Genomic DNA, 19,623 nt, shown 5'->3' with positions numbered 1-19,623 from the left:
AAGGAATTGAATTAAAAACCATATCGCTTAAGCTTAAGGAGAGGGAATTCTAAATAGCCTTTAGTAAGCTATTAAGAGGAACCTTAACTTACTAAGCCCTTAACTCTTATATTTAATTATGGCTAAAGATAACGTTTTAAGCATTTCTTAAAAATTTAATTAGGAAGCTAATAAAAAGGGTTATTATTTAAATATTAAATCTTTCCTTTAAAACTACTTAGATTTAATTATTATTAAGCCTTATAGAAAGAAAACCCTATTAACTTAAAATAAGAAAGCTATAAAGAAAAAGGCAGAAATAAGTATTTCCCCGCATTATCCCAATTAAAAAGGTAATTTAAGAAAGGCTTTACATAAATTAAAATAAAGGGGAAGCTAAGTTAAAGAGATAAAGCGAGTAATGGAGATTATTATGCAAGAAATGCATTACTTAAGGGAGGACCTTATAATAGCAACTTAGCAATATGCTAAAGAAGTGAATTAGCTTTAATAAAACAACCTAAATGCAAAGAATATAGTTAACTTAATTAATAGCAACCTTAGGGAGAAGTTTAATTTAAATAATAATAATAATAATTAGGATAATTAAAGCATTAACTAAAAAAATATATTAATTAACTATATAGTTAATAAAAATAGAACTTTAGGATTAAAAGATAAGGATGGCAAGAATGGCTTAGCTTTTATTTAAGTTTACATTTAATATTTTATTATTATCTTAATTATCACTAGGCATAATGAAATAGATAAGAATAGGCAAGCTTATAGCTTTTTAGGGATGCTGCTTTAATTAAAGAGTTAATAATAAACTAAAAACGCTATATTAAATTTGCTAACTTAATGCAGTATTTAATATAGTTTTAAAGTTATAGAGGGGTTAATAAGGGGCTGTAATGGTAAAGAAAAACCTAAAGGAAGATTTTGCGGCCTTTTATAATGGTATAACCCTTTATAATTATTTTTTTAAGAAAAACTAAGATGAGAATAGTTATTAATATCCATTTATTATTATTAAAAACCTAATTTAAAGCAGGTACTTATAAAGGCTAATATGGCAACATAGGTTTTTATTTTATTTTAATATAGTAAATATAATAACTTATAACCTAGATTAATATTAATTCATTTCCTGGTTTATTGGTAAGAGCAAATTGGGGATGGGGAGTGTATGTGTTCGCGATGGTGTTGTTATGATTTGGGCTTGGGGTCTTGCCATTGGAAAAAGGGGGTTTGTATAGTGCGGGTAGGGGCGTTTGGCCCTTAAGGGCCCTAAATAGGCAATTTTTAGCTTTGGAGGTAAACTTAAACCTATTTAAGCAATACATACCCCGAATCCCCCAACTTGCTTGCACTGTTTATAGTGCGATATATCTTCTCATACGGGTCAGAGAGTTTCACGGTCCCAAAGTGGTGATTTCGTCGAACGTATCGTGTGCCGCCTGTCGGAGCTCGTCCCTCAATCTACGTGCCTGCAGTGCTCCTGTCTTATCGTAGAGCTGGATGGCCATCTTCTGGACATTCTTCAGATGTTCGTCCACTTCGTCGATGCGAAAACAAGCTGCTGCCGGGGCTGTAGTGTGATGTCGTGTGTCTGAGGGTGATCACCTTCTGAATTGTGCTCCAGACAGATTCCGGTTGACTTGCACGGGACCCCAGTAAGCTGTAGTATGGTGAGCCGCCTCCCCAGCTTCCGGAAAGCACACCCCACTCGAACCGGACATGTCGCCATCGTGTCCAGGGGTTCTGTCCCGGCATACGCTCTTCCGCAAGGTTCCAGAGACACCTTTGCGCCAGCTCCCTGCCTTGGACGAGCAAACTGGCCTGCTGTCCATCGTCGATAAGCATGTGTTTCATCGATGTCTTCTGCAGCTCATCATCTTCCAGCCGGGTCGCCGGCAAGAGGGTGATCAGATCCATGAGATCCCTGTACTGGGTATCTGACAGTCTGAGAGGCGACCTGTCCATGCTATGAAGCCACCACAGGGAACATGGCCGGCGAAACTCATCCTGTTCATGGGTCGCCCAGCTGTCATTGTCCATGACCGGCGGACCCTTCTCCCACCATGGTCGCGGAAGCCGTTCCATTTGAGTTCCCCTTGTTGTTTCTCCAGGTTTGACGGAACGTCTTGGGATTTTTGGACACAATTTTGCCCTTGAAGACCCTGTTGACTTCAAATAGCCAGTGGGCACCTTGACCAAAGAGCCGTCTCGGTACTGATATTGGTTCGGAGACGGCGCCCTAGTACAATTCATCGGGTATTTCCATGCCGGGTGGGCTGACTTAATGGTCAAGGTGACAGTTCCAAACGTGGTCGTCTGATTCTGAGGCTGTGTTGTCGATTTCATAGTCCGTTGTTCCGATGCTTGTGTTGGCTGGGCGTATCGAGGGATAGAGGATTGGATGCGCTTGGGGTGTAAGGGCGGTGTAGATTGAGAAGACAATCGTGGTCGCATCTTGAACTCTGGTGGTACATGCTGGCGAAGCCTTGCTACTTCGTCTCTCAGGATCTCGATCTCAGCCCTCGCCACTGCCAGCTGCTGATTTGCCTCTTCGAGCTTGCGTCTAGTGATGCCAAGCTCGTGGGCCACGGGGTGAGCGATCTTGGCCATTTTGAAGATGGTAAGGACTCAGTGCTTCTTTCTTGTGATGAGTCGATGTAGTTGTCTGCTTGACGAAGATGCTTGAGAGTGGTATTTAGATGAACAGACAGAAAGGTAAGTGGACAGTATGTGGCAATGCGATTTCTTATATACTTATCGTTGATAGAAACTAAAGGAGTCAGTTATTCACTCTGCAAAGCTTTCCCATGTGATCAGTATGCATGATTTATATGTCCCTCGCGGGCCATGACAAGTGAATCCTTGGAAGTGAAGTTCTTGACTGGCTGGGCAATACACTACTCAATTAGTCTACAGCCCCATTTGAAATTTCTTCAAGTTCACTTGTTCCTCAGTGATACTCGCTAAGGACCTGAGTAACAAGAGGACAGGCCTCTGAAGTGAATATACGACCAATGAACCCCGAGCATGGTTGACTTGCAAAATTGCCGATGAGCTCTGTGGCGTGCTCATTGGGAGTCTCACACTCTGTAGCACCCACTGATCTCTTTGGCGCTGATGACTGTATATGTATGAGAAGTTGCCACTGCCGACAAGGCATTTCCAAAATGATTTAACAAGGTCTCTAGATATACAGGACTGAGCTCGGCTAAGCCAGATTGACTCTATGCTCAGCCTCAAAAACTTTCATTAGCTGAACTGAACCTTGGAGAGAACAAAAAATGACCGACTGTATATCTAGGTAGTTGAAGGCTGTACAGGTAAATGCCGCAATCGAATCTTCACCGAGTATGGTTGCCCTCCGTTAGCTCTACAAGATCAAGTAACAATTCAGAAGGCAATACGTAATACCAAGCATGTTGTGCTGATGCTAACCTGTCTTGATGACTTTCACTTCCCAATCGCTGTAACTGCTGTTGATTGAATAGATGACAGGTAAGCAGCAGTACGGAAGAATTCAAAACTGTGTTTTGTGTCATAGAGAAACGGCTTTAGTTCAGCCAAATCATGCAAATACAAAGCCGGCTAACCCTTCGAACATATATATCTCACAAAAAAACAGCCAGCTAATGTCCTCGACCACTTGTGGCACACCTGGTGCGTGGACAAGCCATTATTGCTTGTAGAACTTTTCCAACCGGCCACGATGACGAGATAAGATAAGAGGAGGTTGCTTCTATTTCCTGGGGATGGAGACGTTGTTGACCATTCAAGAGGAATACGTGAGTTGTGCCTTCTATCTGACTACTCATAGGTGAAGGCTGCCACGTTTTATAGTTTTCTAATACCCCAAAATGACTGATGAATTAGTCATATACTAAGTTATACTGTGAGATATGCAAAGAGTCATAAATTGTTATCAGATTCAATAATTTGGACGCCGTGTCTCCAATTCCAGCACTACCGTGGCTATTAGGCGTTCATTTGTTCTATATTATTCCATTATTTGTAACACTACACTTTAGCTTGCCTATTCTACATACAAGCCATTGCTGGATATATGCAAACCAACAATAACACGTCCACAAACGGCCAAACAACCATGACCAGGGATCCCACTGTGTATCCGGTAGCTGATAGTGGCTGGGGGGAGGGGCAAGAGGTCCCCACGTACTTGAACACTTAAGGTCGTTGTTCTTATTTGATCCTCAAGACTGTCTGCGGCGTTCCCTGTCTCCAAGCCAAGGAAGTCTCGTATGGTTGAATAGACGACCCGCAAACTAAGAGTTATGCTAGGATAATTCTGCGCAACGGCACAGTTCAATTTCCTCAATTTGCAGACTATGTCGTTGTCTCGGCGCTTGTCGCCGCGGGAATCATATCCCTCATGCCCAACTGCAGTGGTATTTCCGGCTACGGCCAGCGGTTCGCGGGCTACTCGCGCAGGGATATCGGTCTTTATGACCAGCCCGAGGTCAAGGCGATGACGCAGCACGCCGTTAGAAATGCCTCTTCTACCCCGCAAGGCTCGTTCTGGTAGGATAGCTATAGGTCGGGTGGATGAGCTGCTTGTGCGGGAGGGGCAACGGTGTACAGGCTTGGGTAAGAGTATAAGGCTGCGGTCGTCGACGTGCGGGTCACGGGATGGGCTGCGGTAGTACTGAGGTCCGAAATTTGTTTAAAGTGAGGGAGAGCTGTGCGAGTTTGTGTACAAGATGGGCAAGGGTCATATGGACTGGACTGAGGGGAGTGTGTTATGAAGGTGTCTGAAGGCAATTAGGAGGGGAGCATTCCACTGATATTGGTATTTCCCAGCGAGAAGGTTGTAAGTAACCCTACCGCACACTTCTGAGTCTTTAGAAGAGTTTGAGACCGGGTCGAGCTGTAACTAAATCTTGTAAGTTAACTAGACCGAGTCCTCATTACATACGTAGAAAAGAAAAAGCATCGTGTTGATTGCGGCCTTTACTTTTCCACTCACAATCCTGCATAATTATAATGAAAGTCAAAGTCTTCTTCTTACATGTCATTTCTACATAGTAAAATATAGTGCCTGGTGGGAATTTCCAATGGGCTTTACCCTGTCTGATGTTCGGTAAGTTCAGAGGTTGTAGACTTCGGCTTCGGGAAGTTGATCTCGGCTTATGCAAACTGAAACAACATATTGCCTTTCTCCGGAATAATTGTCTGGCAAAGACGCAATATCTTGGCCTCGGTTGTCTATATCTGTTCGCTCAACGTTCGGAGATGTGCTGTAACCCATTTTGTCCTCGTCCGAAACGGAAATTCCATGTACCAGCCTAATTTCTGGCTGGATGTGCAAAACATGACCGTCCTGGACGACGTGAACTTCACGGTCGGAAATATCATCCCACTGCAACGTGGTTCCATTTGGTGAGAAATCTGAAATGAGGCAGTCCCGAATGTAGCTCAGCAAACTCCCGTCGGCTTCTCCTTTGTGTTCTGCAAGCGCCATGAAGACATCCTCCGTGCTGGGATCTGCGTCTGCGTAGACGACGGCACACGGAAGTTCATTGCCTGAGAGGGTTTGAAAGATGCCGCAGACCAGGAGGCAGTTGCATATATGTCTGCCAAATGTGTCCCGAATACGGAAGCCATAAATGCCAATGAAGGGGGGATAAATCGTGCCCGTCATCGGTGATTGCCATGCGACAGAGTCCATAGTGAGAAAGTATCGCTCACGAATATTCCAAAGAGACTCAGGATGTCTCGCCGTACCAACGACAGAAAAGTGGCCAATTTCATACCCCGGAGAAAACCGAACGTAGATACGACTTGCCAGCTCTAGACGTAATCTTTGCTTCTCCTCGGGACTTAGGCGCTTTGGTACGTAGATCGTGGACTTTTCTCCCAGCCACACGCGAGAATCTTGCGTGCGGTAGAATGTATCTGGGCGTTTTCGAAGAAATCTTGATCCCGCCTGGTGCAGGTAGATGCCCAGTCGCTCCTCACCGGCCGTAAGGTCGCAGCAACCGAGGTCCAGCACGAATTCATTGTCATCTTCCCGCCCCAAGCTTGTCTCGAGACGAACGCCATTATTGGTGATGGTAAACTCGGGGCGCGGTGCCAGGAAATCAGACCATCGCAAAATATTCCGGCATTGAGCGAATTCTTGCGGCGATCTGGCAAACAACCCGGTGAAGCTCTCTGATTCGTGCTCGTCTTTTGACGTCCAGGCGAACAAAGACAGGTCGTTTGTCTCCTTGGCTGTTTCCTCTTGCAGTCTGATAAAAGCTCGTTCGCCCTCGCCATAGATCAGGGGCATGTTAATATTAAAGAGACCCAAGAGGCAGTATGCCATGTCCTCCGTCCTCGTTGTCTCTCGACCGGCTGCCCAGGACATCTTCCTCGCCACCGGAGTTGCAGGCAGGAGTTTGCTGTCTTCCAGAATATGTTCATCAACTCCGGTGATGCGGCAGATTTGTGATATCAGAGCTGCCTTGTCTCCGCGATACTCCCAGCCCGCGTCATAGAATTCGACCTTGTCGGCCGCTACCAATTCCTGCAGAGTCCAGCCGCGGGTGAACCACCGATAGTGACCGTTCTGGATCCATCTGAAGGCTGGGCCTCCATTGCGTTCCGGCAAGTCAGAGATATAGGCGAAGCAAACTTCCGCCTCTCTATACCATCGGAACATAGAGTTGATTGCCTCGGTCAGCTCCGCACTACTGCTTTTGTCGATGCAGCACGTATCGATCCATACGTATTCTAGGCCTCGCGCAGCTGCAAGTTGGCATGTCCTCACTATCTTGTCATAACCCGATTTGGACTTCGCTTCCTCAAGGTTGCTGAAGTCTTTGTAGTTGACTTCGTCATCGCCCCACGTGTGCGAGAGGATTGCGTATGGAGTTTGCCGCAGCTCTGGGACATGACGAAGCTGCAGTGTGGAGGTATCGATGAGAATCATCTTTGGAGCACCGTTTTTTTCTATGTGAGAACTCGTTTGTCTTTGGTAATCAAGAGCTTTGAGACCAACAGACAGAGCAGGCTTTGCAACTAAGGGTTGATATGAAGCTCGTATGAAGCACGTAAGCAAGGTGCGTCAGCCGCCCCACTGTGTAAAATAGCAAGCGGCTGAATGCGGAGCTGGGATTAGGCAGAGGCCGAGGAACGTGTCAGCGGCTGGCTGTGCAAAGAATCCACCTATGCACGTTGCTGCATGAGCATTGCCAGTGGTGGATGAGCTGACCGATGTCCTGCCCCCTCTTTTCTCCTCCTGCTATGTTCGTTTCATCCCGCTCGAAGCTCTCTTTAATTGACTCGAATGGCCCTGGAACACCAAGTATTCCCAAATGGGATGTCTCATATGCGGAGCGTACTCCCGAAGCTGTAGCCTGGACTACAGCTAAATCTGAGCCTTCTTAGTCTTCTCCCCTCGAGTAAACTCTTCGAGAACATGATAAATTGGCCAGTATTGATAGCTACCAACTCCGGGCCTGAGCAGAAAAGCTCTTTCAATCAAGAGTAATGCTAAGAAGGACGAATACTGTGTACTATGCTTTGTCTGGTTATACTCTTATTGTCGCAAACGCGGTCGAGTCTTGGCTCAGCCCTCATCGAGCCTTTTCGCGAGAGAGTAGTACGGTCTACCCACCGTCTCAAACTCGGGTGGTGAGTTATCAGCCAAGTCTCAGGGCTCGAACAAGATCGTCTGGTGTTGGAGAATGACCGAGAAAGTCTTCCATCATCTTCAGCCCATCTCGGCTGCCACCAGGCTCAAGAACAAGCCGTCTGTATCGGTCCCAGGTCTGCTGACTCCGTGGGTTGGTAGCGAATGCTGTTTCGTAGAAGTCTGCCGCAAATATTTGCGCACTGGCTTTGTTGAGCACTGGTAATTCTGGTTGGCTCATGAGGTAAACACTGACCTAAGATACGAGAAGTAGCCAGCGTCATAGCCGGACATCAAGTGTCCAAAATGACAGTGCGCTGGTCCCCATGTGGTCGGATCAGGATTTCTTAGCAGAGTGTAGTCCTCTTTAATGCTGCTGTAAAGCTTCGTCCCATCGAGTTGTAAGAGATCCTCGCGAGTAGTAGGGTTGTGGATTATCATATCGAATGCTGAATCTGCGCTGCGGGTCATTCAGAAAGTCTCCAACACGGTAGCAAAGGTGTAGCAGACTCACGTCTGCTGAACAAGTCGCAAGGCCTTATTGAGATCGCCACTCCCGATCAGCTGATCCAGGAGCTCCTCCGGAATCTTTTCAGCGGGTAATGATATCCCCGGGTGCTGAGCTTTCCATCTTTCGATGCAATCGGGCTCGACCCCTGTGTAGTGGCAACTCATCTCTTTAAGCTCGCTCTTATTCCAACACCAATTCTCGAGCATTGTGCTTAGAGCCTCAGCGAACTCTGCTGGTGTTCTCCAAGCATGGTATCGAGTGTGGAATGTCCGAGACAGCAGGTCATGGATACCATGACCGAGCTCTAGTAGGTCGATATTGTCAACATAGAACGACGGGCCAAGGGGAAGGAAGACAAGACGAAGACGGATGATAAGAGCTAGGAAATCATACCATGGAACAGAGTTACTACTTCGGAGTGTTTGAGTAGGGCACAGCCTGTGACAGCCGACGGGGAGAAGTTGCACATCAAGATAGTCGCTGGGAAAACTCTGCTACCGTCGGGTTTGACGTACGACTGTTCTCTCAACGTCGGTTACCCACTCATCAGTAAGTCAAGGAAGGTTTATATTTACGGCTTGCAGGTTGACATTCTGGTTCCCTCTGTACTTGCCATTCCTGTGTGGAGTGTCTGAGAAAAGATACCCAATGAATTCACCCGTGTGCCCCGGTCTCTTGTCCCAGACCGACCAAGCTTCCACGTCCTCATGCCAAGTTGTGCCGGCTAGGTCATCAGGCGCTATGGGCAGAAAGTGGAGTTGAAGGCAAGATTCGAACAGTTCCAACATTCTCAATACGGTATTGCGAAGTGGGAAGTACTCTGAGATCAGTTCATGATCTACCTTTTTGTCCTCCTCGAGCAACCGCATGTAGTAGTGGAAGTCCCAAGGAAGTATTTCGTCGTCTCCTGACTGGTTACTTCTGACCAGGTGAGTCCCTTTTGTAGCCTTAAGCTGTTCCATCACTTCCTGACCTATCGGCAGGAGTTGCTCTCGCATACTATGCAACATGTCGTCCACCCATTCAGTCGAAGTGGCGATTCTTTCCTGCAGTTTGAACTCGGCATGGCTCTTGAAACGGAGCAGGCGGGCGTTTCGGTCGCGTAAAAGCACCACTGTCTTGAATAATGCGACATTCTCTGAAAGCTTTTGCTCGTTCCCGAGGTATAGCTTCTTCCTGGTGGCTGGGCTGCGGGCGTGTCGTAGGACAAGGAGCCGGTCAGCGCGTTTGCCAAAGTTGATGAAAACCCCGTCCTTTCCGTCTTCTGCAAGGCGTATGATCTCCTCCGTGGGCACGCCCTCAAGTTCTGCGGAGCGTGAACCAAGCCCCATCTGTATTTTCTCTCAGATTCCGATTGAATTCCTGGCAAAGTCGGTCGATTTCCTTTCTGTTGTCAAGCAAGATGTCGATCTGATCTGGACTCAACTTGCCATGTCCAACATTGGTGAACCCGCGCAATATATCCCGCACAGCCTTCCTACACTCCTCGTTGGGGCATTCATCCTTGTCCGCCACAGCTTTGACAAGTAGGAAGAGGTCGTGTCTCATTGCGAGGCGAGCGGTACACTCGGACATTAACCTCGTCGCCTCCTCCGCTGCGTCGCGGCTCTCTTGGTCCGGACCTCCGTAGCGATACATGTCTATAACAGCTTCCGTCTCCTGGTTTGCGTCCTCCTCTTCGAGCCATGGTTGGATGACGTTGGCGAAGGTGGCCTCCTCTGGCGTCACCTTGCTGGCCACCGAATTGCGGACTGCTTCTCGGTCAGTGATGATGCGCCGCATGGCAGGGATCACTTCGTCCGCTGGCAGAATATACGGCAAAGGTTGTGGTGCCCGTGAAGACATGATCAGACCCCTTGAGGAAGCTCGAAAGACGGCCTCAAAGTACTTCTGGCTAGATGTATTCGTCATTTCAACTCATGACCCCTCGTAGCAGTGCTGCTGAGGTGTGGCCTAGGCCAAAATTGTTAGCCACCTTTAGAGAGGCATTCCCGTGCCGCACGGAAACCCTAGAGATACCAGTCACTGTGCCACAAAGGTACAGCAAAATGCCCGAGATAGGTGCTGGCCCGTGTAGTTGAATTCTTGATCGACTTTTGGCGACCCCTGATGAAGTCCTCTGCGGATGCAATCGAAGCTAAGTGTACAGGCACCGCAAACAGTGCACACAAGGATATATATCGTAGACAGGAGATCCTGATACAGTGAACCTAGGGCACAAAAGCCATTAATACGACAACAACGAGAATCCCGTAGTAGTCGTTTATCCAATTTTGAGGCTTTCAAAATACGTTCATCCCAATACCGGTCTGATCCTCCCTATGTATGAGGGCTCTTCGTGTAGCTGCGCCATGAAACGCCTCGTTGTAAAATATGTCAACTCGGGAAAGCTGATAACACATAGATCGTCACGATCTAGGCACCCATTTCCCCAGGAAATCGTCCAATGGAGTCAATCAAGGCTTCGCAAGAGTCTTGCCCTTCCGGATCCTTAAGTTCAAGCAATTTGGTCCTGGAACTGCCACGAACCTCCTTTCGGCCGAAGATACCGAAAGTCAGCGTAACGCTGAGAGCAAACATGGCCTTCTTGACCTTGTCATCGTTCTTGTTCACCTGCCTCCAGTGCGAGCCAACAGACGATCTCGCCCAGGTAGTCCCAAGGTCGGCACTCGCTGCGCAAGGGGCAGCGGCTTTGAACCCCACCACGACCTTCCTCCCACGATCGTTCATGACGTGGATGAAGATGTCAGTCGACGCGTAAATTCCAATCACAGCGTGCAGTGTCCGTGATCCGATCTCGGTCTTGTGGTTCTTCCTGATCGTGGCCGCGTTGTGCTCGAGCCACTTGATAAAGGGGCCCCGGACGTCGTATCCGGTGACTTCGACGTCCACGTCCGACATAAGCAAGGCGCCGAAGTTGCTGGTGGACTCGTACTCAACGGCCCCTCCGAAGCCGGCCGGGATGCCAAGAGCCGCCGCATCGGCCTCGCCACTCAGCGTGATCTTGGTTTCGGCCACGTTGGCCGACTTCACAGGACCCCATGTCTGAGCGTCAGGGTCCGCCTCCACGGGAAAACGGAATGCCGTGTACTTCCCGTCTGTCAGGGCTTGTTTGTCCGCCAGGTCGATTATCAGTCGCCAGCGCCCTTGGTCGTCCATATAACCGACTTTGCCCAGACCGAAGCTGGAACCAAGTACGGGGGGCTCAAAGAAGGCGTGGCCGTATGGGCACTTGGCCATTGAGTCGCGGTAGAGCTCCGCCCAGTTCTGGTTGTCGCCCATGTTTCAGCGTTGAAATGCTGTCGGATGGCCACTGCCAAACTATCGGAGATTCCGTTCTCTCGAGATTGAGATATCGAGATACACTGGTAGGAACTAGAACTGAGATTTCCAACACCGACTTCTTGATTAGACGCGAGGTCATGCGACGAATATAGTTAAACAACCCCACGCTGAAGGGTGATGCCACTTGCGGGTTCAGCTGTATTGAGAGCCTATGAGAGCTCCTGTCAGAGAGGCGGTCCCATGCTGGGACTGGTGTCTCTTATCGCTTGATGACACCCTGATATCACGGGGCATTGAGCTGAACCCCAAGTGGCTCAGTGCATGAGGGCTTGCGAAGGAAGGCGGGGGTATATTGCAGTACCCATGCACCAATACCCCAGCCCCTTTTTCAGCCGCACCAGACTATCAAGTGATGGTGCGGACTTTGCCCGTACTGATACCCTGGCCTGCTTGCATATTTGATCAAGGGTGATTGCCTGGCTCTCAACTGACAGGATTTCAAGCACTTGTGCGGAAAAGCTTGTTTCATCAAGACCGCGGATGACTCTGTGCAACTTCATCGACTGCTTTCTTGTGGCCTGGTCTAACTTGGTCCTGAGACACGTCCTGGCATGCGCGAGTCTCTCACCTGGAGACGACAGCCATGCCGCGACTTCATGGCCATGAGTGGCGGGTTCCTCTGAAAAGCCCATATCGAAAAGTCCACGCACTTATGATTGATTGGGAGAAATCTAAAGAAGATGACACGAGTGAGCGAGCTGAATTTCAGTTTCAGAGGGAAGCTCTCACCAGAGAGTTCAAAATGTACAGATTCACCACAGCCAACTATTCAATTCCCTCCGAACGGTCGAGGAGGCCTTACCGAGAGCTGAATAAGCGGTTGCGGGAATTCCTCGTCCATGATGAGAAAGGGACCTTGCTGATCATCTATTACGGGGGCCATGGTGAAAACAATGATGACAAAAACCACATTTGGCTGTGGTGAGCCCCCCTCCCCCTATTACTGCCACCTCGCGCAGAGGAACTGAAGACTTGCAGCCATAACCCGAGCCACAAAGACGAGGACGACAACCCCAAGGTTAACTGGAGCAGTCTCCAGGGGCTTTTTCTGGACGAGTGCCAGTCGGATGTTCTTTTCGTGCTGGACTGCTGCTATTCTGCCGCGGCAGCCGAGTACACCCATGCCACAAGCACAGTCGAGGCAATGGTTGCCACAGGCTTCGAAGGGGTAGCTCCTCTCCGGGGAGAACACTCGTTCACCATGTTTCTCGTCAGCGTTCTGAAGTCGCGACGTGAAGTAGACAAGGCGACCTTCGCAGATGCGCTCTGCAGGATGGTCGCGGCGAAGCTTAATCGAACAGACCTAAAAAGAGCTCTGGAGACGACGCGTTCAACACCTCGGCACATACCGTTTGCAAACAAGGTCGACAAAATCATTATAGGTGAAGTTCAGGAGTTCGATGATTCAGAGCCAGCACAAGAGTCAGTACACTACCTTTTCACGCAGATGAAAACAGTTGGGATGCTAAGACGCTGCAGTACAATGGCCGACGCGCCGGAGGAGGCTGATAATAATGATGCAGCCTTTGAGAGATCAACTTCTGCGCCAGTTGAGCCAGCGAACCATACTCTACAGGTCCCAAGTCGCCCTCGAGCCGAGTCAACGGAACCAGCGACACGCGGAAGGCCTCGAATCGTGGCTGAACCAAGTGACCACACTCTCAAGCTTGCGAAGCCAATCTCAAACAGCACTTCCATTTCCGGGGTGAGGGAAGACCCCATCACGCCATCCGTGGCTAGAACACCAGAGTCCCAATACGAAGTGGCTGAAGCTGGGGGTGAAAGGGACTGGCTCGATGATCTGTATCCAACTGCTCCAGATTACTCTGCCTTCGAAGAAAGACTAGTACTCAGCAAGGACGTACCTTGCTCTGAGCAGTACTCGCACATCCGCACAGGCGAGATCCGAACTCTACATATTCTCTCCAGCAGGGACGTGAATGAGCCTATCATCGCCCGTCTGCAGAACGAGGACTTCCTGCCATACAGCGAGGGATCGCACTACGGGAGCTACACGGCTCTTTCTTGGACCTGGGGCCGCGATGCATGGACGTCCAGCATATACATCGTCGACGAGAGCCTCCACGCAAGACACGCAATAGCCGTCCCACCCACACTCGAAAGTGCCCTTCGACACGTCCGTCACCCTACAATGAAGGTTGTATTGTGGGTTGACCTGATCTGCATCCGCCAAGATGCTGCTGAAGAAAGAGGATTCATGATGTCTATTTTGCCGGACATATTCAAGCATGCGTCGAGCGTGATTGTGTGGCTAGGAGACGAGGATGAGAGCAGCAGAAGTGTGGTGGACTTCGTTGGGAAAGTCAGAGACCTGGAGAACTTCGATGCCCTCGTGAAGAACGACGATACACCAAGACAGTGGGACTTCCTCGTGGCCTTTATGAGACGGCCCTGGTTCAGTCGCCGCTGGGTGTTCCAAGAGATAATCCTAGCAAGGGAGGCTATTATCTGCTGCGGAAGCCAGCGTATAGGCTGGACCGACTTCTCTGACGTGGTCGTACTACTCGGAACCTGTTTCGACGAGGTTCAGTACAGGCTTAAACGAAAGGAGATCACGAACAAGTGAGTGAGCACTCAATGTTGTCTTGGACCTCAGCCGTCACCCAGGACCCATCAACTGACCTGCCACGATCAGTCTTCGACATACCTTTGGAAACTTGGTAGACCTGCGTGCCCTCGAGGCTTACTCGCTCATCGAAACCGCTCGAGACTTGTTCCGCCGCCAAGACGACGGGACTTTGATTTCGGCTTGTGACCTGGAGACCCTGGTATCATTTCTCCCCGCGCTCCAGTCTAACATTCCCAAGGACGTTGTCTATTCACTGGTAGGCCTGTCTAGCGATTCGAGAAATTTCGTCGGCATTGACTACAGCAAGTCAAACAACGTGGTGTACCAAGACTTTGTCGAGTACTGCGTCCGCAAGTCAAAGACGCTGGACATCATATGCCGTCCCTGGGCGCCCACCCTTCCCCCAAGGGAGGCCCCCGCGCCGTCCTGGGTGTGCCAGGTCAACAAGCTCCCCTTCGGCCACCGCCGCGAGAACATCTACGGCCGCAAGAGCGGCGACGTGCTGGTCGGCTACCCGCACCGCAACTACTACTCCGCCGCCCGCGGGTCCGTCGCCACGCCCATGTTCGGCGCGCCCGCGCCCGACGGCCGGATACGCATGGACGGCAGCATGGTGGCCAGCGGGTTCCAGATCGCCCCCGTGAGGGACCTGGGCTTCCGCGCCGCTGCAGGGACGGTGCACATGGAGTGGATCGAGCTCTCCGGGTGGCGGCCCGGCGCCGCCTTCGTCCCGGACCACCTGTGGCGCACGCTCGTGGCCGACCGTGGTCCGGGTGGCACGCCGACGCCGACTTGGTATCATCGTGCGTGTCAATATTGGCTGGATTACAGTGAGGCTCAGGATATTACCTACGACGTCATCCAGAAGGACCAGCATCCGGCCACGGCGCTCGAGTATATTCAACGTGTGCAGAGTGTCATCTGGGACCGGACTTTCATCAAGACGGCCAGGTTGGATGACCTGGACCGCCCTTTGTACGGACTTGGTCCTAGGGAGGCACGACCCGGTGACTGCATATGCATTCTTCATGGCTGTAGTGTGCCTGTGGTGCTCAGAAGGACGGACGGTTCAGATGAGTGGCGGCTGGTGGGTGAATGCTTCGTATATGGCTTGATGGATGGTGAGGCGATGAATATCAAAGCGTTCACTGATAGAACACAGGAATTTCTATTGAGATGATGCGGATGGGATAGATGAGATAATACTCCAATCTGAGTGGCAGACCACTGCTGTTTACTAAATGCTGACTGGAACTAACTATACATCATAGCGGAAACCATTCGGGTCTTCGTAGGCATGTCTCCTTTCTTGCTTCCAGATGTTTGCGCAACCAATGACAAATCGTCATGTTTCTCGAGAGGCTTCCTAGCCCGTTGCATTCACAAGTGGCCAGTTGAGCCCGTCATCCGCCGCGCCGATCCCTCCCAAGCCTGCACAGCTGTAGAGGCCAACGGGGTTGTTCGGCGTGGCACGCATGTACTGGAGGTCCAAGCATTCCTGGGGCTTGGATGCAACAAGAGCAATACGCCCATCGGCCATGACGTCCCATTGCTGTGAGGCAGAGTTGGGGGCGCAGGTCACGAGATAGACCCTTGACATGTCTTTCCAGTTGCCTGTGGCGCGTTGGAAGAAATTGTCAGCAGGCGTGTGGGATGATACAATTTCCATGGTAGATAAAGTGAAATGAAGATAGAACTCACTTTGGGCACCTGCATCGAGACAGAGTGTGGTGTCTGGTGCATAGATGATGGTGCTGTTTCCGCTTTGTAGATGCCACTGTTGACCAGCAGCACCTGTCTTGGACTGACTGTATGTCAAGAAGAATGACGGTCAGCTAAATACAGCCAAGCCTTTTCCTAGAAGAAGCTATACCTACACCACGAGCATGCTGCCATTCGTAGCTGTTGAAGGCACCACCACATATTGGGTATTCACTTTGGTAGGTATGATGACCTTGCGATAGCCCTCGGGGACGGCAGCGAGGCTAGTCGCAGCGAGCGCAAGTAAGAGGCAGGGCAGACGGAACATCTTGACTGAGAGCTGGTGATATCACCAAGAAGAAATAAAAGAGGGTATCTTTGAAAACAAAAGAGTGGATGCTGTGGACAGGGAGGGTCTTGTCAATATAAGGCCCCGCGGTAGACAAGCCCGGATCATCTTTTCGGAGCCGATGACATATCCTTAACGACATTGCTATTTCAACCATCTGCGTAACGGAATGGCACATCAGAGAACTACTTGCGGTTTGATTTCTGCAGAGCCGTGCAAAATGCAAGCCCCAAAACACGGTGCTCCCATCCTCTGCTCTACCGGAATGACATGGGGTTCGCTTTCAACTACCGACGACTGTGTTTGCACGCTAAGTGTTGTGGCTGCAACATCTCGGTTGTCGCTTTTTTATCCAAATTGAATCGAAACGAAATCGGCATCTGCGACCTAAACCGATTTAACGGGGATCGTGTTGCCCCCAAGTTCCAATGTCACTCCGCTAATTAGCCTAATTCGTGCTTGACAAGCAAGGAAATTCCAAACCTCTACAAGCTTCACTCGCTGAACTGAAATATACTTCAGCAGATATCCCGCATGTATGAAGATGGCCAAATTCGATTGCATCTACATTTCTGGAGACACTGGACGCCAGTATGTGCTACAGCATTAGGAGGGTGACTGCCTCGCGGCATCTTGCTGTGGCTGTGGAAATATGTGCGATGGTAAGTGCCGAATAAGGAGGGTTCCAGGTGGACTCGCGAGTAAATTAAGAGAAATGAGACTCCTAAAGCAGCGAGGAGTTATATTAAGACATGCTCCTTGTCGACCATCAGTACGTCGGCACCTTTCTGGTCGCCCACCCTAACTACTGATTCTTGGCCCCGGCACCTGAAATACCCACGTGATCTACCACCGCATTCACTATATACCATATTCATTCCGTTGACAGCTGTCTCTGATTTGATTCGGAATCTGTGGAAATTTGATGGAGACAATTTGGTGGCGCGAACGTTTCGCGTAGTCGCATTGCTAGTAGTTATCTAGGTAGATATACGGCGCGGTGTAATGCCTCCAACCTACAGGCCCCGACACTCATTTTAAGCCTTCTCTACATAGGTACCTCAGCCTCTGCCGCGCGACATACCATTACATGCGACCCATATACCTGATGACAACCTTTGTGTCCCTCTAGAGCTAGCCGCACGTTTTCCTCTCCCCCATGACTGCCTCGCCTACGCCGCCGCCCCTCCAGCTGCGCCAGCGCCAGCACCAATCGCAGCCCCGGTGGCCACTCCAGTAGACGAGGATTTCTTCATGCTACTATCAAAGAGATTTGCGATCAGTACAATCGTGATAGCTGTCGCCTAGTGCCCAGGAAAAGAAACAATTAGCTCATACACTTGTAATTATGCGTTCCGTCGGCTCTATATCAATTGCGTGATCTCACCAATGACGTGTCAAAGCCTCGGGCAACGTCAACTTCCCACTCAAGGCTTTTCCCGGGGACGTAAATATCAAGCTTCCCCTGCCTCTTCGTCGTCATTACCACCTTGTCGCCCCAGTACACGTTCGTGCGCAGCTTCCAGGTGTCCTGGCCGCGGACTTTCAGCCGCAAGTCGTTGCCGTTTCCGCCGTGGACACAAACGTCGAACTTGTCATGGAAGGCGCTCCTCTCCATGGCCAGTGTGACGAGCGGTCTGTCGCCCGCCTGGCTGTCGTGGCCGGGCACACGGGCGAACCACGTTACCCCGGTCGACTTGCGGCATATCTCGAACAGGGCAAGGCCTGCAGCGTCTGACACGGTACGTTTCTGCGTCCATGAGGCTGCTTTGCCCTTGCAAATGTACGACGGCGGGGGCTTGTCATTATCATCATGAGACTCCGCGTCGGCCTCGGAGTCTTTACTCCACACGGTGATGTCGCCTCCGGAAAACGACATGCCACGCTTCTTGGCGATTAGCTTGGTGGGCTCTGCTGCCACATGCTCTGGGCGGATGAAGATAGGGTTCTCGATAATCGAGTCAAGCTGAGGGGGCGTCATCGTTGCAGTTGGAGTCCCCGGGTGATGAATTTCCACAGAACTACCGAGGGCCCGTCGTATGAATGTTGGAGAAGATCAATCTTGGTCGTGATTAGGCAGTAAAGAATAATTCTTGCTGCCTGTCAAAGAAGAACTTCCTACTCTCTACCCGAATACCTCTAGTTAGGTAAGACGGAGTGGACTCAAAAGAGGTCAGGCGATGTAGTTGTATCGACAGATCTTATTTCAAAAATGACCTAAATCCTTACTGTGGTCGGGTAACTTTTAGTGGGCGAAGGATTTGTGATCGGCAGGAGATCGTTACCAACGCGGTGGGTATTCGGCGCGACTTGCGCGCACTCAAGTGTATGGGCTCACCTCGGCGGCAGAACTTTCTGGATGCCGGCTTGCCATTCTGTTGCATGTCGCACATGAAGCACAGGCCAACGAAACCCAGGGAGTATTCAATCGAACCGGACTTTAGACCTGCTGACAGAAAGTCTCATGCGACTCGAAGAAATCATGCACCATGTTAGAAATGCTCGATATGGTGCAGCACCGGATTGTGAAATTTTCTTCGGCAATCACCTGCAAACCTCACTTCTGTCGCCAGATGATCTAGATCAGAGAGATCCGGGTGACCTGAACAATGAGGCTTGCTAGAAATCGGAGATAAACAGAAAGTGACACTCAAAGGTTTCATATTGAGATTCAGACAGGCTTATCTCTCTGGCCTCGGCCGCCGGAACGGATGTGCCTCAGTGTTCAAAACCCAATCGTCGAGGCTGATCAGGTCAGGCGGCGAGAAAATCAAGTAAAAATACTTAAGTGTCTCGGCCGTCCAAAAGCTCTATATGCACCATGTTAGCTTGTGAGTCTCATCAATCAAAGCAAATCCGCCGGAAAGGCAACGAACCTCCATAGAGTCCTCCTTCTCCGTCTCATCCATCACCCTGACATCTTTGATGGCGGAATACGCCAGCCCTGTCTCTGTAGCCTTCACCACACTCTGAAACATTTCCCATGCAACATTTCTCAGCTCTTCGTGACCCGTTACCCTGTATAAATAAAATACACTCTCAATTGCCTCCGGGCGCAGTATGTACCTCGGATCCCTCGCATGCCTGAACCCCTTCGCCAACTGCTGGTCTCCTTCCACAGCCCACCTCGTCTCATCCCATTCGCACGGCTCCAAGCCAGGACAAGCAACGAATCCAGAGATCTCGGGCATCAATCCTGTCGGGAACGCGCCGTACGCCCATGCGCACCCGCGGGCGAGTTTCTCACCTGTGCGGACGTGGTCGGCGATGCCGAAGGTTTGTCCGCCTAGTAGGAACATGCCGCCGGTGAAGCAGCCGAGATGCTGTGTTTCGAAGTCGCGGTCGACGTGGCCATCGTCGCGAACGAAGACGTCGCCTGAGAAGAGGATATCTTTTTGCGAAGGGAGCATGGGCCGGAAGAGGATGTGTTGGGTTACAGTGTCCACTGATAGCAATTTTGTTCAGCGCGTGTATTACTTCGATAGCATGAGAGGCCA

At 50.2% G+C, this 19,623-nt stretch overlaps 8 protein-coding genes across 8 annotated transcripts; 2 read left to right on the top strand and 6 right to left on the bottom strand.

Moving 5' to 3' along the window:
* Positions 1-1,394: 1,394 nt before the first annotated feature.
* Positions 1,395-2,610, bottom strand: INS49_010543 (uncharacterized protein; the record flags this gene model as incomplete). The annotated part of the gene is made up of 3 exons (XM_043171268.1): positions 1,395-1,570; positions 1,758-1,945; positions 2,282-2,610. 3 exons carry the CDS (start codon positions 2,608-2,610, stop codon positions 1,395-1,397), a joined length of 693 nt encoding a protein of 230 aa, XP_043025833.1.
* A 1,492-nt stretch (positions 2,611-4,102) lies between these two features.
* Positions 4,103-4,540, top strand: INS49_010542 (uncharacterized protein; the record flags this gene model as incomplete). The annotated part of the gene is made up of 2 exons (XM_043171267.1): positions 4,103-4,170; positions 4,297-4,540. The coding sequence occupies 2 exons, from the start codon at positions 4,103-4,105 to the stop codon at positions 4,538-4,540; spliced, it is 312 nt and encodes a 103-aa protein (XP_043025832.1).
* A 561-nt stretch (positions 4,541-5,101) lies between these two features.
* On the bottom strand, positions 5,102-6,928 carry INS49_010541 (uncharacterized protein; the record flags this gene model as incomplete). The annotated part of the gene is made up of 1 exon (XM_043171266.1): positions 5,102-6,928. The coding sequence occupies one exon, from the start codon at positions 6,926-6,928 to the stop codon at positions 5,102-5,104; it is 1,827 nt and encodes a 608-aa protein (XP_043025831.1).
* Positions 6,929-7,640: 712 nt separating this feature from the next.
* On the bottom strand, positions 7,641-9,986 carry INS49_010540 (uncharacterized protein; the record flags this gene model as incomplete). The annotated part of the gene is made up of 6 exons (XM_043171265.1): positions 7,641-7,833; positions 7,887-8,090; positions 8,145-8,445; positions 8,535-8,658; positions 8,717-9,472; positions 9,582-9,986. The coding sequence occupies 6 exons, from the start codon at positions 9,984-9,986 to the stop codon at positions 7,641-7,643; spliced, it is 1,983 nt and encodes a 660-aa protein (XP_043025830.1).
* Positions 9,987-10,556: 570 nt separating this feature from the next.
* On the bottom strand, positions 10,557-11,423 carry INS49_010539 (uncharacterized protein; the record flags this gene model as incomplete). Its single annotated transcript, XM_043171264.1, has 1 exon — positions 10,557-11,423. One exon carries the CDS (start codon positions 11,421-11,423, stop codon positions 10,557-10,559), a length of 867 nt encoding a protein of 288 aa, XP_043025829.1.
* An 805-nt stretch (positions 11,424-12,228) lies between these two features.
* On the top strand, positions 12,229-15,371 carry INS49_010538 (uncharacterized protein; the record flags this gene model as incomplete). The annotated part of the gene is made up of 5 exons (XM_043171263.1): positions 12,229-12,407; positions 12,465-12,908; positions 12,966-14,069; positions 14,143-15,163; positions 15,348-15,371. The coding sequence occupies 5 exons, from the start codon at positions 12,229-12,231 to the stop codon at positions 15,369-15,371; spliced, it is 2,772 nt and encodes a 923-aa protein (XP_043025828.1).
* Positions 15,372-15,442: 71 nt separating this feature from the next.
* Positions 15,443-16,105, bottom strand: INS49_010537 (uncharacterized protein; the record flags this gene model as incomplete). The annotated part of the gene is made up of 3 exons (XM_043171262.1): positions 15,443-15,690; positions 15,778-15,884; positions 15,954-16,105. The coding sequence occupies 3 exons, from the start codon at positions 16,103-16,105 to the stop codon at positions 15,443-15,445; spliced, it is 507 nt and encodes a 168-aa protein (XP_043025827.1).
* A 1,193-nt stretch (positions 16,106-17,298) lies between these two features.
* On the bottom strand, positions 17,299-19,536 carry INS49_010536 (uncharacterized protein; the record flags this gene model as incomplete). The annotated part of the gene is made up of 4 exons (XM_043171261.1): positions 17,299-17,383; positions 17,554-18,092; positions 19,003-19,070; positions 19,374-19,536. The coding sequence occupies 4 exons, from the start codon at positions 19,534-19,536 to the stop codon at positions 17,299-17,301; spliced, it is 855 nt and encodes a 284-aa protein (XP_043025826.1).
* Between the last annotated feature and the right edge of the window lie 87 nt (positions 19,537-19,623).

The sequence above is a fragment of the Diaporthe citri genome, assembly GCF_014595645.1.
Source record: "Diaporthe citri strain NFHF-8-4 chromosome Unknown scaffold_4, whole genome shotgun sequence".
Classification (NCBI taxonomy): Eukaryota; Fungi; Ascomycota; class Sordariomycetes; order Diaporthales; family Diaporthaceae; genus Diaporthe; species Diaporthe citri.
This window is presented reverse-complemented; position numbering and strand designations above follow the sequence as displayed.